Here is a 19,098-nt window from a genome sequence, read left to right as displayed (position 1 = left end):
CTCCTCTTGCTCCAGGGCAGCACGGTAGCACAGTGGTTAGCACGGCTGCTTCACAGCACCAGGGTCCTGGGTTTGATTCCCAGCTTGGGTCACTGTCTGTGTGGAGCTTGCACATTCTCCCCGTGTCTGTGTGGGTTTCCTCCAGGTGCTCTGGTTTCCTCCCACAGTCCAGAGATCTGCAGGTTAGGTGGAATGACCATGCTAAATTGCCCCTTAGTATCCAAAAGATGTGTAGATTAGGGGGATTGGCCATGGTAAAAGCAACGGGTTACAGTGATAGGGGTGGGCCTAGGTGAGGTATTCTGTCAGAGAGTCATTGCAGACTCAATGGGCTGACTGGCCTCCTTTTGCACGGTAGGGATTCCATAAATGGCAGGGAGGATGGTCATGTGATTACTCTGTGTCATCACAGCCAAATGGCTGTGGCCCATATAGTCTGCTCCTGCTCCGATTTCTTGTGTTTCTGTGAATATGTTTTTTCACTATTCTAACAGCTTTATTAATCTTGTTCTCCTTCATTAGTATAAAATTTAGATATTTTCTATTCTACCATATTAGTTTCATTCATTCCCCATTCCTCTATTTGCTGTCTTCATTACCGGTATAGGAAATCATTGTCTAAGATCAAGTTAGCTTTTATTTTCATGTTGGATTGATGAACAAAGAACCACCTGAGCATGTGCGGAGACCTGCAGGAACAATCTGACAAAATCTATCGTGTAAAAGATCAGTAGAAACATTCTGGAAGCTTGCGCAGTCATGAACCCATGACTTTTTCTTCTTCTAGTTCCCACGTCTCTGTCCACTCCTCCACTTAGGCAGGTTCACCTTACATCATATCAAGCTGTAAAAATAAGATACAAGTAAGAAACATTAAAACAGGACTGGGTAAAAAACAGCCAGTGCTGGACCCAAAGTTGACCTGTCCTTGGCCATATAATTCCTTGGCTACTGTTCATTTTTTAGAATTCCTCATTCTCATCCGTCTCACATTTCTGTCACATTCCATTTCCTTTTATTCTCAATTTATTTGAAAACTGGAATTGCAAATGCCACCAAAACTGATGTTATTGTGATTGCAGATTAAGGCAATGGTACTTTTGATGGAACAAGTGCAGGGATAAAGATACTGTCCTTTTTTTTATTCAGTTGTGGGACATGGGCGTCACTGGCTGGCCAGCATTTATTGCCCATCCAGATGTAACAGATGTAATTGCTGGGCCTCTGACGGAAATCTTTGTCTCTTCATTGGACACAGGTGAGGTCCCTGAGGATTGGAGGATAGTGAATGTGGTACCGTTATTTAAGAAGGGTAGCAGGGATAACCCGGGTAATTATAGGTCAGTGAGCTTGACGTCCGTGGTAGGGAAGTTGTTGGAGAGGATTCTTAGAGACATGATGTATGCGCATTTAGAACGGAACAATCTCATTAGTGACAGACAGCATGATTTTGTAAGAGGGAGGTCGTGCCGTACAAATTTGGTGGGGTTTTTAGAGGAAGTGACAAAAACGGTTGACGAAGGAAGGGTCGTGGATGTCGTCTATATGGATTTCAGTAAGGCATTTGACAAAGTCCCTCATGGCAGGTTGGTTAAGAAGGTTAAGGTTCATGGGATACAAGGAGAGGTGGCTAGATGGGTAGAGAACTGGCTTGGCCACAGGAGACAGAGGGTAGCAGTCGAAGGGTCTTTTTCCGGCTGGAGGTCTGTGACCAGTGGTGTTCCGCAGGGCTCTGTACTGGGCCCTCTGCTATTTGTGATATATATAAATGATTTGGAAGAAGGTGTAACTGGTGTTATCAGCAAGTTTGCGGATGACACGAAGATGGCTGGACTTGCGGATAGCGATGAACATTGTCGGACAATACAGCAGGATATAGATAGGCTGGAAAATTGGGTGGAGAAATGGCAGATGGAATTTAATCCAGATAAATACGAAGTGATGCATTTTGGAAGAACTAATGTAGGGGAGAGTTATACAATAAATGGCAGAGCCATCAAGAGTATAGAAACGCAGAGGGACCTAGGTGTGCAAGTCCACAAATCCTTGAAGGTGGCAACACAGGTGGAGAAGGTGGTGAAGAAGGCATATGGTATGCTTGCCTTTATAGGACGGGGTATAGAGTATAAAAGCTGGAGTCTGATGTTGCAGCTGTATAGAACGCTGGTTAGGCCACATTTGGAGTACTGCGTCCAGAAGGACGTGGAGGCTTTAGAGAGAGTGCAGAGAAGGTTTACCAGGATGTTGCCTGGTATGGAGGGGCTTAGCTATGAGGAGAGATTGGGTAAACTAGGCTTGTTCTCCCTGGAAAGATGGAGAATGAGAGGAGACCTAATAGAGGTGTACAAAATTATGAAGGGTATAGATAGGGTGAACAGTGGGAAGCTTTTTCCCAGGTCGGAGGTGACGATCACGAGGGGTCACGGGCTCAAGGTGAGAGGGGCGAGGTATAACTTGGATATCAGAGGGACGTCTTTTACACAGAGAGTGGTGGGGGCCTGGAATGCGCTGCCAAGTAGGGTGGTGGAGGCAGGCACGCTGGCATCGTTTAAGACTTACCTGGATAGTCACATGAGCAGTCTGGGAATGGAGGGATACAAAAGAATGGTCCAGTTGAACCAATGAGCGGCACAGGCTTGGAGGGCCGAAGGGCCTGTTTCCTGTGCTGTACTGTTCTTTGTTTGTTCTTATCCCTCGTTGCCCTTACCATTAGGGAGGGAATTCCAGGATTTTGACCCAGCGACTGTGAGGAACGGTGATATATTTCCAAGTCAGGGTGTGGAGTGGCTTGGAGGGGAACTTGCAGGTGGTGGTGTTCCCATGTATCTGCTACTCTTGTCCTTCTAGATGGAAGTGGTCGTGGGTTTGGAAGGTGCTGTCTAAGGATCTTTGGTGAATTGCTGCAGTGCATCTTGTAGATAGTATACACTGCTGCTACTGAGCATCGGTGGTGGAGTCAGTGGATGTTTGTAGATGTGGTGACAATCAAGTGGACTGCTTTGTCCTGGATGGTGTCAAGCTTCTTGAATGTTGTTGGAGCTGCACCCATCCAGGCAAGTGGGGATAATTCCATCACACTCCTGACTTGTGCCTTGTAGATGATGAGACAGGTTTTGGGGAGTCAGGAGGTGAGTTTCTCGCTGCAGTATTCCTAGCCTCTGACCTGCTCTTGTAGCCACTGTGTTTATGTGGTAAGTAACACCACTGAATGTCAAGGGCTGGTGGTTAGAGTGTCTCTTATTGGTGATGGTCATTGCCTGGCATTTGTGTGGCACGAATGTTACTTGCCACTTGTCTGCCCAAGCCTGGATATGTCCAGATCTTGTTGTCCAGATCTTGTCCACACATCACACACACATCCTGGCACAATCTCTGCCAGATAATAAATGATCTTAAACAGCTACTGGAAGCGAAATAAGATCACAGCCTAGAAACAAAATGTCCAAAAATAGCACGGCTGAACTTCTCAGAATTGTATTTCCACTTCCTGCTTTCCCCACACAGCCGAATATCAACTGGAAAATAATCCCACTGCGCTGTTCTCTCCCCATTGCCCAGTATCAATTTCAAACTAATCTTACTGCCTCACTCTATTCATAGGCTTATATTTCATTCTTCACCAAAGGTTTAGGTAATCTCCCCTTAAATGATGTAATGTTCTTTGGTTCAACTGCTCCCTATGGTCAAATATTCCAAACTCAGAAACATTCTCCTCATTTCTCCTAATTCTGTCCTTAGTATCTTAATATTTTAAATTGTTCACTCAGACAGTAATCACTGAAAAGTCTTTCCCTGTTCACGATTAAACCTATTCATTATTTTTATAATCTTTTTTCAATCTCTCAAGTGTTGACTTCTTTACTCCATTGGCATCTCCAGTCTACACTGAATCCACAGTGTCTGCAGCCTATGGTTTTAATGTCCTTTTCATAGTGAGGCACCCAAACTTCACATAATGATAATCAATGCTTTGTAGAAACATACCACTGCTTTACTCCAAGCCCCATTTATAAGTTCCAAATATTGTTGGCCTTTACTTGCACTCACTTTCAGGAACTGAGAGTTTCAGAGTTTCTTGAAACAATATGAAATAGCCCAACTCGGGAAGGAGCCATATTAATCCTGGTACTGGGGAATGAGCCCAGCCAGGTGATCAAACAGTGATTATAATTCATAGAACATAAGAACATAAGAAATAGGAGCAGGAGTAGGCCATCTGGCCCTTCGAGCCTGCCCCGCCATTCAACAAGATCATGGCTGATCTGAAGCGAATCAGTTCCACTTACCCGCCTGATCCCCATAACCCCTAATTCCCTTATCGATCAGAAAACTATCTACCCGTGATTTAAACATATTCAACGAGGAAGCCTCCACCACTTCAATGGGCAGAGAATTCCAGAGATTCACTACCCTCTGAGAGAAGAAGTTCCCCCTCAACTCTGTTCTGAACCGGCCCCCCCTTATTTTGAAGCTGTGCCCTCTAGTTCTGGTTTCCCTTCTAAGTGGAAAGAATCTCTCCACCTCTACCCTATCCAGCCCCTTCATTATCTTATATGTCTCTATAAGATCACCCCTCATCCTTCTAAACTCCAACGAGTACAGACCCAATCTGTTCAATCTCTCCTCATAAGCTACACCCCTCATCTCCGGTATCAACCTGGTGAACCTTCTCTGCACTCCCTCCAAGGCCAATATATCCTTTCGCAAATAAGGGGACCAAAACTGCACACAGTACTCCAGTTGCGGCCTCACCAGTACCTTGTACAGTTGCAGCAAGACCTCCCTGCTTTTATATTCTATCCCCCTCGCGATAAAGGCCAACATTCCATTCGCCTTCTTGATCACCTGCTGCACCTGCAGACTGAGTTTTTGCGATTCGTGCACAAGGACCCCCAGGTCCCTCTGCACAGTCGCACGATGTAATTTTTCTCCATTTAAATAATATTCCAATTTACTATTATTTCTTCCAAAGTGGATAACCTCACATTTGCTAACGTTATATTCCATCTGCCAGATCCTCGCCCACTCGCTCAGCCTATCCAAATCTCTCTGCAGACTTTCCGCGTCCTCCACACAATTCGCTTTCCCACTCACCTTCGTGTCATCAGCAAACTTGAATACCCTACATTCAGTCCCCTCCTCCAGATCATCTATGTAAATGGTAAACAATTGAGGCCCCAGCACCGATCCCTGCGGCACGCCACTGGTCACCAACTGCCAACCAGAAAAGCACCCATTTATCCCAACTCTCTGCTTCCTGTTAGATAGCCAATCCTCAATCCACGCCAACACCTTACCCCTAACTCCGTGTACCCCAATCTTCTGCAGCAACCTTTTGTGAGGCACCTTATCGAACGCCTTCTGGAAATCTAAAAACACCACATCCACCGGTTCCCCTCTGTCAACCGCACTAGTGACATCTTCATAAAAGTCCAGTAGATTCGTCAAACACGACTTTCCCTTCATGAATCCATGCTGCGTCTGCTTGATCGAACCATTCTTATTCAGGTGCTCTGTTATTTCCTCTTTAATAATGGACTCTAGCATCTTCCCAACTACGGACGTTAAGCTAACCGGCTTGTAGTTACCCGCCTTTTGTCTACTTCCTTTTTTAAACAGCGGCGTAACAGTAGCTGTTTTCCAGTCAGCCGGCACTACCCCAGAGTCCAGCGAATTTTGATAAATTACTACCAACGCATCTGCTATTACCTCAGCCATTTCTTTCAGTATCCTGGGATGCATTCCATCCAGGCCCGGGGACTTGTCTACCTTCAGTCCTATTAGTCTACCAAGCACCACCTCCTTAGTAACAGTAATTGTATTAAGGACCTCCCCTCCCACCAACTCTCGATCTCTAATATTCGGCAAACTATTTGTGTCTTCCACCGTGAAGACCGACACAAAGAACTTATTTAAAGTCTCAGCCATTTCCTTGTTTTCCACTATTAAATCCCCCCTCTCATCTTCCAAGGGTCCAACATTCACTCTAGCCACTCTATTCCTTTTTATATACTTGTAAAAACTTTTACTATCATTTTTTATATTTTGTGCTAGTTTAGTTTCATAATCTATCTTTCCTTTCTTAATCGCTTTCTTAGTCGTTCTTTGTTTTTCTTTAAAGCTTTCCCAATCCACTAATTCTCCACTATTTTTGGCCACTCTGTACGCATCTGATTTTATTTTAATACTCTCCTTTATTTCCTTCGTTATCCACGTCCGGTTATCCTTTTTCTTACAGTCCTTCTTTATCACCGGAATATATTTTTGCTGAGTACTTTAAAAAATCTCCTTAAAAATCCTCCACTGTTCTTCAGCTGTCCTACCTACCAGTCTGCTCGCCCAGTCTACATTAGCCAATTCCACCCTCATCTTATCGTACTCCCCTCTGTTCAAGCAGAGGACACTGGTTTGGGACCCTACTTTCTCACCCTCCATCTGTATCAGAAATTCCACCATATTATGATCACTCATCCCAAGAGGATCCTTCACAAGAAGATCCTTAATCCTACCTGTCTCATTGCACAGAACCAGATCCAAGATAGCTCGCTCTCTCGTAGGTTTGGTAACATACTGTTCAATGAAACAATCCTGACAGCATTCCAAGAACTCTTCCTCAAGCCCTCCACATCCAATTTGAGTCGACCAATCAATATGTAGGTTAAAATCCCCCATGATTATTGCCGTTCCACTTCTGCACGCATCCATTATTTGCTTGTTTATAGCCCTCCCCACCTCTAAGTTATTATTTGGGGGCCTATAGACCACGCCTACCGGTGTCTTTCTCCCCCTACTATTCCTTATCTCCACCCACAACGATTCCACGTTTTGCTCCTTAGAGCCTATGTCGTCTCTCACTACCGTCCTGATATTATCCTTTATTAACAAAGCTGATGACACCAAGATTGGTGGAGTAGTGGATGAGGTGGAGGGCTGTTGTAGGCTGCAAAGAGACATAGATAGGATGCAAAGCTGGGCTGAAAAATGGCAAATGGAGTTTAACCCTGATAAATGTGAGGTGATTCATTTTGGTAGGACAAATTTAAATGTGGATTACAGGGTCAAAGGTAGGGTTCTGAAGACTGTGGAGGAACAGAGAGATCTTGGGGTCCATATCCACAGATCTCTAAAGGTTGCCAGTCAAGTGGATAGAGCTGTGAAGAAGGCCTATAGTGTGTTAGCTTTTATTAACAGGGGGTTGGAGTTTAAGAGCCGTGGGGTTATGCTGCAACTGTACAGGACCTTGGTGAGACCACATTTGGAATATTGTGTGCAGTTCTGGTCACCTCACTATAGGAAGGATGTGGAAGCGCTGGAAGGAGTGCAGAGGAGATTTACCAGGATGCTGCCTGGTTTGGAGGGTAGGTCATATGAGGAAAGGTTGAGGGAGCTAGGGCTGTTCTCTCTGGAGCGGAGGAGGCTGAGGGGAGACTTAATAGAGGTGTATAAAATGATGAAGGGGATAGATAGAGTGAACGTTCAAAGACTATTTCCTCGGGTGGATGGAGCTATTACAAGGGGGCATAACTATAGGGTTCGTGGTGGGAGATACAGGACGGATATCAGAGGTAGGTTCTTTACGCAGAGAGTGGTTGGGGTGTGGAATGGACTGCCTGCAGTGATAGTGGAGTCAGACACTTTAGAAACATTTAAGCGGTTATTGGATAGGCACATGGAGCACACCAGGATGATAGGGAGTGGGATAGCTTGATCTTGGTTTCAGATAAAGCTCGGCACAACATCGTGGGCCGAAGGGCCTGTTCTGTGCTGTACTGTTCTATGTTCTATGTTCTAAAGCTACCCCACCTCCTTTTTCTACCTGTCTATCCTTCCTAAATGCCTGATAACCCTGTATATTCAGTTCCCAGTCCCGGTCACCCTGCAACCACGTTTCTGTGATGGACACTAGATCATATTCATTTGTATGGATTTGTGCCATCAACTCATTTACTTTGTTTCGAATGCTTCGTGCATTCAGACAAAGTGTCTTTATGCCAGCCTTTATCTGGACCCGGTTTGTTGAAGCGCTACTAACATACTCCTGGCATTAGAGTAGACACATCTCAATCCTATGGTCTGACCTCTCCCCTTCTCTGTTCCCAGTCCACCTGCCCTCTTGCACTGCCTATAACCCTTCTCTGTTTGCGAGCTACCTTCCTCACTCTCAGTCACGTCACTTTGATCCCCTCCCCCCAACCTATCTAGTTTAAACTCTCCCCAGTAGCCTTAGCCAACCTTCCTGCCAGGATATTGGTCCCCCTGGGATTCAAGTGCCACCCGTTTTTAGTATACAGGTCACACCTGCCCCTAAAGAGGTCCCAATGGTCCAGGAACCTGAATCCCTGCCCCCTGCACCATTCCCTCAGCCACACATTCATCCTCCACCTCACTCCATTCCTTTCCTCACCTTCCCGTGGCACAGGCAGCAATCCCGAGATTACTACCTTTGCTTTCCTCCTTCTCAGCTGTCTCCCTAATTCCCTATACTCTTTTTTCATGTTCCCTTCCCCCTTCTTACCCACATCAGTGGTACCAATATGTACCGCTACCTCCGGCTCCTCTCCCTCCCACCTCAGGATTTCTGGGACTCGCCCAGCGACATCCTGGATCCCAGCCCCAGGGAGGCAGACCACCATGCAAGACTCCCGCCTGCCTCCGCAAAATCGCCTGTCCGTCCCCCTGACTGTCGAGTCCCCGATTAATACCGCCCTTCCTCCTCCTTTCCTTAGCCCTCTGAGTTACAGGGCCGGACTCCACCCCGGAATCACGGCCACTGCTGCTTCCCCCAGATGGGCTGTCCCCCCCAACAGTACTCAGACAGGAGTACTTGTTATGTAGAGGCACTTCCACCGGGGTGCTCTCAATCACCCATGTTTTACCCTTCCTGGCTGTCACCCACTTGGCCTCCTCCCGTGGCCCTGGTGTGACCACCTGATGATAGCTCTTGTCTATCACCTCCTCATTCTCCCTCACCTGCCTAAGATCGTCAAGCTGCAGTTCCAGCTCCCTAACACGGGCCCTCAGGAACCGCAGCTCGACACACCCCTCACAGATGTGGATGTCCGGGAGGCCAGGTGCCTCCAGGACCTCCCACATACTGCACTGCGAGCAACACACTGGCTTAACACTCATATTTCACCCTTTCTTCCAAGGTACACAGAGAAAAGTAAATTATAAATTAAAAAAATAAGAAACTCACCCCTGCTCGCCCTTTCTGCCTAAGCCCGATGAGCCAAAGCCCCTCAGTTCTCATTCAGCTCCCTCTCACTCCGCTGCCCGCTCCCAGCGCTGCCCGTTAGATAGTGGGGCCTGCCTTTTAAACCTCCCGTGCACTAAAAAAAACTCAAAAGACCCTTCCCAGTAAACCCCGCGGCCACTGCCGGTTTCACGCCAAAATTTAAAAATAATTAAATAAATAAATAACACCCGCGAAAAAGTACTTTAAATTAAATCTTACCCCAAAAATCCTGTCACCAGTCACACCTCTGCCTTTCTCCAAAGCAACAAAGAGGACTATCCCCCCAACTAACTGACTTTTATACAACTTTTGACCCTCCCAGTAAACCTCGCGGCCACTGCCGATTTCGCGCCAAAATGTAAGAATAATTAAATAAATAACACCCGCGAAAAAGTACGTTAAATTAAATCTTACCCCAAAAATCCTGTCACCAGTCACACCTCTGCCTTTCTCCAAAGCAACATAGAACAGTACAGCACAGAACAGGCCCTTCGGCCCACGATGTTGTGCCGAGCTTTGTCTGAAACCCCGATCAAGCTATTTCCTCCCTAACATCCCGAAGTACTCCATGTGCCTATCCAATAGCTTCTTAAATGTTCCTAAAGTTTCTGACTCCACTATCCCTGCAGGCAGTCCATTCCACACCCCAACCACTCTCTGAGTAAAAAACCTACCTCGGACATCCTTCCTATATCTCCCACCATGAACCCTATAGTTATGCCCCCTAGTTACCGCTCCATTCAGCCGAGGAAATAGTCTTTGAACGTCCACTCTATCTATCCCCCTCATCATCTTATAAACCTCTATCAAGTCTCCTCTCAACCTCCTCCGCTCCAAAGAGAAAAGCCCAAGTTCCCTCAACCTTTCTCATAAGACCTACCCTCCAAACCAGGCAGCATCCTGGTAAATCTCCTCTGCACTCTTTCCAGCGCTTCCACATCCTTCTTATAGTGAGGTGACCAGAACTGCACACAATATTCCAAATGTGGTCTCACCAAGGTCCTGTACAGTTGCAGCATAACCCCACGGCTCTTAAACTCCAACCCCCTGTTAATGAACGCCAACACACTCTAGGCCTTCTTCACGGCTCTATCCACTTGAGTGGCAACCTTCAGAGATCTATGGATATGAACCCCAAGATCTCTCTGTTCCTCCACATTCTTCAGAACCCTACCTTTGACCCTGTAATCCACATTTAAATTTGTCCTACCAAAATGAATCACCTCGCATTTGTCAGGGTTAAACTCCATTTGCCATTTTTCAGCCCAGCTCTGCATCCTATCTATATCTCTTTGCAGCCTACAACAGCCCTCCACCTCATCCACTACTCCACCAATCTTGGTGTCATCAGCAAATTTACTGATCCACCCTTCAGCCCCCTCCTCCAAGTCATTTATAAAAATTACAAATAGCAGAGGACCAAGCACTGATCCCTGTGGCACTCCAGTTTCCAGTCTGAAAATTTTCCATCCACCACCACCCTCTGTCTTCTGTTAGATAGCCAGTTACCTATCCAATCGGCCAAACTTCCCTTTATCCCACACATCCTTACTTTCTTCATAAGCCGACCGTGGGGGACTTTATCAAAGCCTTACTAAAATCCATGTATATGACATCAACTGCACTACCTTCATCTACACACTTAGTTACCTTCCATAAGTTTTAAGGCGCTGGCGGATAACGGCAAGAGTGATGCTTGGACAAATTGGGGGAAGACTAACTGCACCAACATTAGGCAGGGTGTGGAGATTTTTGGGGTGAGACAGAGAGAGGACATGTCCCCTTTTCTTCGTGCTCTGCCACTTTTCTTTCGGCTCACATCCAACCCTTGTTGTTCCCTATGATGCCTTGCCCTTATCTTGTGGTTTGTTGCTTTCTTGCCTCCTAGACCTCTTTCTTCTTATATATTATTATTCGTGTTAGTTTTTTCTCGTGTGGAGTGGTGAGTGGGGGTACCCCCACGTGGCAAAAGAGTAGTAGGTTGGGGGGGGGGAAGAAAGAACAAGGGAAAACAGGGTGATGGTCTGCTTCTGTCGTATTTTAGGTGATTGGGGAGGGGTGGTTGTTGAGGTTGTATTAGGAGGAGGGGGCTGCTAGGTCGGGGGTTTACGCATTTCCAGGGGCTGGGATGGATGTCCAAGTGGTGTGTGTGTTGGAGAGTTGTTTTTTGGGGGTTTCATGGCTGGGAAGGTTTTGTGTCTGTTACTGAGTCAGATTCTGTTTTTTCAGGGGGGGGGGGGGGAAGGTGAGAGAGAAGGGTTTTGTTAGTGGATGGACTACTGAGGGGGTAGTAGGTGGGCTACTGAGGTCAGGCGGTGGGAAAAAAAAGTCCTGGTGGTTTCCTGATAGGGATGTTGGTGGGTAGGTTGAAGGGTGGCACTTTCGTCTCCGGCGTGTGCCTGTTAGGGTGGGTGGAGTGACGGGACTCCCAGAACTGGTGGGATCATAGAAATCATAGAAACCCTACAGTGCAGAAGGAGGCCATTCGGCCCATCGAGTCTGCACCGACCACAATCCCACCCAGGCCCTATCCCCACATATTTACCCGCTAATCCCTCTAACCTACACATCTCAGGACTCTAAGGGGCAATTTTTAACCTGGCCAATCAACCTAACCCGCACATCTTTGGACTGTGGGAGGAAACCGGAGCACCCGGAGGAAACCCACGCAGACATGAGGAGAATGTGCAAACTCCACACAGACAGTGACCCGAGCCGGGAATTGAACCCGGGACCCTGGAGCTGTGAAGCAGCAGTGCTAACCACTGTGCTACCGTGCCGCCCATGGATGGGGTCACTTTTTATTCTTTGTGGGTGTTTTATGTTGTGGTGAGCAGGATGTCGTGGTGTGGATTCAGGTAGTATGCATCGGATTGGTGTGGGGGCACTAGTTAGTGGAGCAAATTGGTGTAGGGACATTAGGCAGGATCTGGAGTGTAGATTGGGGGGGAGGCTGTTTGAGGGTAAATCAACATCCGACATGTGGGAGTCTTTCAAATGTCAATTGATTGGAATTCAGGACTGGCATGTACCTGTGAGGAAGAAGGATCAGTGTGGCAAGTATTGGGAACCCTGGATAACGAGGGATATTATAAGCCTTGTCAAAAAGAAAAAGGAAACATTCGTAAGGTCTAAAAGGCTTCGGACAGATTTGCCCTTGAAGAATATAAAGAACATAGGAAGGAGCTTAAGGAAGGAGTTAGGAGGGCTAAAAGGGGTCATGGAAAGCCCTTGGCAAGCAGGATTAAGGAAAATCCTAAGGCATTTTATATGTATGTAAAGAGCATGAGGGTAGCCAGGGAAAGGGTTGGTCCACTCAAGGATAGTGGAGGGAACCTATGCGTGGAACTAGAGGAAATGGGCGAGATACTAAATGAATATTTTGCCTCAGTATTCACCAAAGAGAGGGACTTGATGGATGACGAGTCTAGGGTAGGGTGTGCAGATATTCTGAGTCATGTCGATATCAAAAAGGAGGCGGCGTTGGGTGTCTTAAAAAGCATTAAAGTAGATACGTCCCCAGGGCCTGATGGGATATACCCCAGGATACTGAGGAGGCAAGAGCAGAAATTGCTGGGGCCTTGACAGAAATCGCTGGGGCCTTGACAGAAATCTTTGTATCCTCATTGGCTACAGGTGAAGTTCCAGAGGACTGGAGGATAGCCAATGTTGTTCCATTAAGAAGGGCAGCAGGGATAATCCAGGAAATTATAGGCCGATGAGCCTTACGTCAGTGGTAGGGAAATTATTGGAAAGAATTCTTAGGGACAGGATTTACTCACATTTGAAAACAAAAGACAAAGAACAAAGAAAATTACAGCACAGGAACAGGCTCTTTGGCCCTCCAAGCCTGCACCGACCATGCTGCCCAACTAAACTAAAACCCCCTACCCTTCCGGGGACTATATCCCTCTATTCCCATCCTATTCGTGGCCTCAAAATAAGGGGGAGCAGATTTAGGACTGAGTTGAGGAGGAACCTCTTCACACAAAGGGTTGTGAATCTGTGGAATTCCCTGCCCAGTGAAGCAGTTGAGGCTACCTCATTGAATGTTTTTAAGGCAAGGATAGATAAATTTTTGAACAGTAAAGGAATTCAGGGCTTTGGTGAGTGGATGGTTAAGTGGAGCTGAGTCCACGAAAAGATCAGCCATGATCTTGTTGAATGGTGGAGCAGACTCGAGGGGCCAGATGGCCTACTCCTGCTCCTAGTTCTTATCATTCATGTATTTGTCAGACGCCCCTTAAAAGTCACTATCGTATCTGCTTCCACTACCTTCCCCGGCAGCGAGTTCCGGGCACCCACTACCCTCTGTGTAAAAAACGTGCCTTGTACACCTCCTTTAAACCTTGCCCCTTGAACCTTAAACCTGTGCCCCCCAGTAATTGACTCTTCCACCTTGGGAAAAAGCTTCTGACTATCCACTCTGTCCATGCCCCTCATAATCTTGTAGACTTCTATCAGGTCTCCCCTCAACCTCTGTCGTTCTAGTGAGAACAAACCAAGTTTCTCCAACCTCTCCTCAAATCTAATGCCCTCCATACCAGGCAACATCCTGGTAAATCTTTTCTGTAGGCTGTCCAAAGCCTCCACATCCTTCTGGTGGTGTGGCGACCAGAATTGAACACTATATTCCAAATGTGGCCTAACTAAGGTTCTATAAAGCTGCAACATGACTTGCCAATTTTTAAAATCAATGCCCCAGCCGATGAAAGCAAGCATGCCGTATGCCTTCTAGACTACCTACCTATGGGCGGCACGGTAGCACAGTGGTTAGCACTGCTGCTTCACAGCTCCAGGGTCCCGGGTTCGATTCCCGGCTCGGGTCACTGTCTGTGTGGAGTTTGCACATTCTCTTCGTGTCTGCGTGGGTTTCCTCCGGGTGCTCCGGTTTCCTCCCACAGTCCAAAGATGTGCGGGTTAGGTTGATTGGCCAGGTTAAAAATTGCCCCTTAGAGTCCTGGGATGTGTAGGTTAGAGGGATTAGCGGGTAAATATGTGGGGGTAGGGCCTGGGTGGGATTGTGGTCGGTGCAGACTCGATGGGCCGAATGGCCTCCTTCTGCACTGTAGGGATTCTATGATTCTATGATACCTTCTCCACCTGCGTTGTCACTTTCAGTGACCTGTGTACCTGTACACCCAGATCCCTCTTTAGGGTTCTGCCATTTACTCATTATTTCCTATCTATATTAGACCTTCCAAAATGCATTACCTTATGGACTTATTAGTGATAGACAGCATGGTTTTGTGAAGGGGAGGTCGTGCCTCACTAACTTGATCGACTTTTTTGAGGATGTGACTAAGATGATAGTTGAGGGAAAGGCAGTGGATGTTGTATACATAGGCTTCAGTAAAGCCTTTGACAAGGTACCTCATGGTCACCGGGTCCGGAAGGGATGTACCCCAGGTTACTGTGGGAGGCGAGGGAAGAGATTGCAGAGCCTCTGGCGATGATCTTTGCGTCGTCGATGGAGACGGGAGAGGTGCTGGAGGATTGCGGATGTGGTTTCTATTTTCAAGAAGGGGAATAGGGATAGCCCAGGTAATTACCGACCGGTGAGTCTAACCTCAGTGGTTGGTAAACTGATGGAGAAGATCCTGAGGGACAGGATATATGAGCATTTAGAGAGGTTTAGTATGCTCAAGAATACTCAGCATGGCTTTGTCAAGGGCAGATCGTGTCTTACGAGCCTGGTGGAGTTCTTCGAAAATGTGACTAAACACATTGACGAAGGGAAGGCGGTAGAGGTGGTTTATATGGATTTTAGCAAGGCGTTCGATAAGGTCCCCCATGCAAGGCTTCGAGAAAAAGTGAGAGGGCATGGGATCCAAGGGGCTGCTGCCCGGTGGATCCAGAACTGGCTTGCCCAAAGGAGGCAGAGAGTGGGTATAGATGGGTCTTTTTCTAAATGGAGGTCGGTCAATAGTGGTGTGCCCCAGGGATCTGTTCTGGGACCCTTGCTGTTTGTCATTTTCATAAATGACCAGGATGAGGAAGCGGAGGGATGGGTTGGTAAGTTTGCCGACGACACGAAGGTTGGTGGGGTTGTGGATAGTCTGGAGGGATGTCAGAAGTTACAGAGGGACATAGATAGGATGCAAGACTGGGCGGACAAGTGGCAGATGGACTTCAACCCAGATAAATGTGTCATGGTCCATTTTGGCAGGTCAAGTGGGATGAAGGAGTACAATATAAAGGGAAAGACTCTTAGTACTGTAGAGGATCAGAAGGATCTTGGGGTCCGGGTCCATAGGACTCTGAAATCGGCCCCGCAGGTGGAGGAGGTGGTTAAGAAGGCGTATGGTGTGCTGGCCTTTATCAATCGAGGGACTGAGTTTAGGAGTCCGGGGTTAATGATGCAGCTTTATAAGACCCTCGTCAGATCCCACTTGGAGTACTGTGCTCAGTTCTGGTCGCCTCACTATAGGAAGGATGTGGAAAAGATTGAAAGGGTGCAGAGGAGATTTACAAGGATGTTGCCTGGATTGAGCAGCATGCCTTATGACGATAGGCTGAGGGAGCTCGGTCTTTTCTCCTTGGAGAGACGAAGGATGAGAGGAGACCTAATAGAGGTGTATAAGATGTTGAGAGGCATAGATCAGGTGGACTCTCAGAGGCTTTTTCCCAGGGTGGAAATGTCTGCTTCGAGAGGACACAGGTTTAAGGTGCTGGGGGGTAGGTACAGGGGAAATGTTAGGGGGAAGTTTTTCACACAGAGGGTGGTGGGCGAGTGGAATCGGTTGCCGTCAGTGGTGGTGGAGGCAAACTCAATAGGGTCTTTTAAGAGATTCCTGGATGAGTACATGGAGCTTAATAGGATGGAGGGTTATAGGTAGGTCTAGAAGGTAGGGATGTGTTCGGCACAACCTGTGGTCCGAAGGGCCTGTTTGTGCTGTAGTTTTTCTATGTTTCTATGGTAGACTGGTATGAAAGGTGAAGTCACATGGGATCAGAGGAGAGCTGGCAAGATGGATACAGAACTGGCTTGGCCATAGAACACAGAGGGTAGCTTTTCTGAATGGGAGGCTGTTCTGGGACCTTTGTTGTTTGTAGTATACATAAATGATTTGGAGGAGAATGTAGATGGTCACTATTAGTAAGTTCGCAGATGACACAAAAATTGGTGGAGTTGCGGATAGTGAAGAGGATTGTCAGAGGATACAGCAAGATGTAGAGCGGTTGGAGACTTGGGCGGAGAAATGTCAGATGGAGTTTAATCTGGACAAGTGTGAGATAATGCATTTTGGAAGGTCCAATGCATATCGGAATTGTACAATAAATGCTAGAACCCTTAGGAGTATTGACAGGCAGAGAGATCGGAGCAAACATGTCCACCGATCTGAAAGTGGCAATGCAGGTGGATAAGGTAGTCACAAAGGCATACAGCATGCTTGCCTTCTTCGGTCGGGGTATTGAGTGTAAAAATTGGCAGGTCATGCTGCAGCTGTACAGAACCTTAGTTAGGCCTCATTTAGAATATTGTGTACAAGTCTGGTCGCCACACTACCAGAAAGATGTGGATGCTTTGGACAGGGTACAGAATAGGTTTACCAGGATGTTGCCTGGTCTGGAGGGTATTAGCTACAAGGAAAGGTTGGATAAACCCGGTTTGTTCTCACTGGAACGACGGAGGTTAAGGGGTGACCTGATAGAGGTTTACAAGATTATGAGTGGCATGGACAGAGTGGATAGTCAGATACTCTTTCCGAGGGTAGAAAAGTCAAGTACTAGAGGACCAGAGTACGAGGTTTAAGGTGCGTGGGGAAAAGTTTAGAGGAGATGTGTGAGGCAAGTTTTTTTTACACACGAGGGTGGTGAACATCTGGAACGCGCTGCCTGGGAGGTGGTGGGAGCAGGTATGATAGCGGCATTTAAAGGGCAACTAGATGAATACATGAATAGGATGGGAATGGAAGGATATGGACTCTGTAAGTACATATAGTTTTAGTTTAGGCAGGCATCGTGATCGGTGCAGGCTTGGAGGGCCGAAGGGCCTGTTCATGTGCTGTCCTGTTCTTTGAGGTAGTCCTAGGTCTCCATTTAGCTACATCATTTTTGAATATATTTGTGTTTTGTGTTCTTCCCTCTAAATGTATTTCCTGTCACTTCCACTAACATGCCTGTATCTTCCCAGAATTGTCCTTACTTTTGTGTTATCAGAAATGTTTCAAATTGTGCTCCCGATTTCACGGATCTACACTGAGAGTAAAATTGGAGGCAGCAGTGACCCTAAGGTAATCTATTTTCAAACCTTCTCGATCCAAGCAGAATCAGTTAACCAATTACAACACACACACTTTCTGAAAACTTAATATCAACTGGGCAGATCGCTATTTGACAATATAGTGGCTAGCACTGCTGCCTCATAGCACCAGAGACTCAGATTCAATTCTGGCCTTGGATGACAGTCTACATGGAGTTTGCATGTTCTCCCCATGTCTGTGAGGGTTTCCTCCGGGTGCTCCAGTTTCCTCCCCACGGTTCAAAGATGCGCAGGTTAGGTGGATTGGCCATGGTAAATTGCCCCTTAGTGTCAGGGGGATTAGCACGATAAATACGTGGGGTTAGGGGAATAAGGCCTGGGTGGGATTGCTGTTATTGTAGACTCATAGAACCATAGAAAATTACAGCTCAGAAACAGGCCTTTTGGCCCTTCTTGTCTATGCCGAACCATTTTTTGCCTAGTCCCACTGACCTGCACTTGGACCATATCCCTCCACACCCCTCTCATCCATGAACCCGTCCAAGTTTTTCTTAAATGTTAAATGTTTTTCTTAAATGTTAAAAGCATTTACCACTTTATCCGGCAGCTCATTCCACACTCCCACCACTCTCTGCGTGAAGAAGCCCCCCCTAATATTCCCTTTAAACTTTTCTCCTTTCACCCTTAACCCATGCCCTCTGGTTTTTTTCTCCCCGAGCCTCAGCGGAAAAAGCCTGCTTGCATTCACTCTATCTATACCCATCAAAATCTTATACACCTCTATCAAATCTCCCCTCAATCTTCTACGCTCCAGGGAATAAAGTCCCAACCTATTCAATCTCTCTCTGTAACTCAGCTTCTCAAGTCCCGGCAACATCCTTGTGAACCTTCTCTGCACTCTTTCAACCTTATTTACATCCTTCCCGTAACTAGGTGACCAAAACTGTACACAATACTCCAAATTCGGCCTCACCAATGCCTTATATAACCTTACCATAACACTCCAACTTTTATACTCGATACTCCGATTTATAAGGGCCAATGTACCAAAGGCACTCTTTACGACCCTATCCACCTGTGACGTCACTTTTAGGGAATTCTGTACCTGTATTCCCAGATCCCTCTGTTCAACTGCACTCTTCAGAGTCCTACCATTTACCCTGTACGTTCTACTTTGGTTTGTCCTTCCAATGTGCAATATCTCACACTTGTCTGCGTTAAATTCCATTTGCCATTTTTCAGCCCATTTTTCTAGTTGGTCCAAATCCCTCTGCAAGCTTTGAAAACCTTCCTCACTGTCCACTACACCTCCAATCTTTGTATCATCAGCAAACTTGCTGATCCAATTGACCACATTATCATCCAGATCATTGATATAGATGACAAACAACAATGGACCCAACACCGATCCCTGCGGCACACAACTAGTCACAGGCCTCCACTCAGAGAAGCAATCCTCCACAACCACTCTCTGGCTTCTTCCATTGAGCCAGTGTCTAATCCAATTTACTACCTCCCCATGTGTACCTAGCGACTGAACCTTCCTAACTAACCTCCCAAGAGGGACCTTGTCAAAGGCCTTGCTGAAATCCAGGTAGACAACATCCACCACCTTCCCTTCATCCACTTTCCTGGTAACCTCCTCGAAAAACTCTAA

General features: G+C 46.8%; 1 protein-coding gene across 1 annotated transcript in view; it reads right to left on the bottom strand.

Moving 5' to 3' along the window:
- Nucleotides 1-429: 429 nt before the first annotated feature.
- Nucleotides 430-19,098, bottom strand: part of LOC144503445 (X-ray repair cross-complementing protein 5-like) — a 292,714-nt gene continuing 274,045 nt past the window's right edge. The window contains exon 21 of the mRNA XM_078227765.1: nucleotides 430-844. Within this exon, the coding sequence (XP_078083891.1) occupies nucleotides 830-844 (15 nt within the window). The 3' untranslated portion in view covers nucleotides 430-829. The remainder of the gene's footprint in view (nucleotides 845-19,098) is intronic.

This window comes from Mustelus asterias, chromosome 14 (genome assembly GCF_964213995.1).
Source record: "Mustelus asterias chromosome 14, sMusAst1.hap1.1, whole genome shotgun sequence".
NCBI lineage: Eukaryota > Metazoa > Chordata > Chondrichthyes > Carcharhiniformes > Triakidae > Mustelus > Mustelus asterias.
Note: the sequence above shows the minus strand (reverse complement) of the source record. Positions and strands in the feature narration are given on the sequence as shown.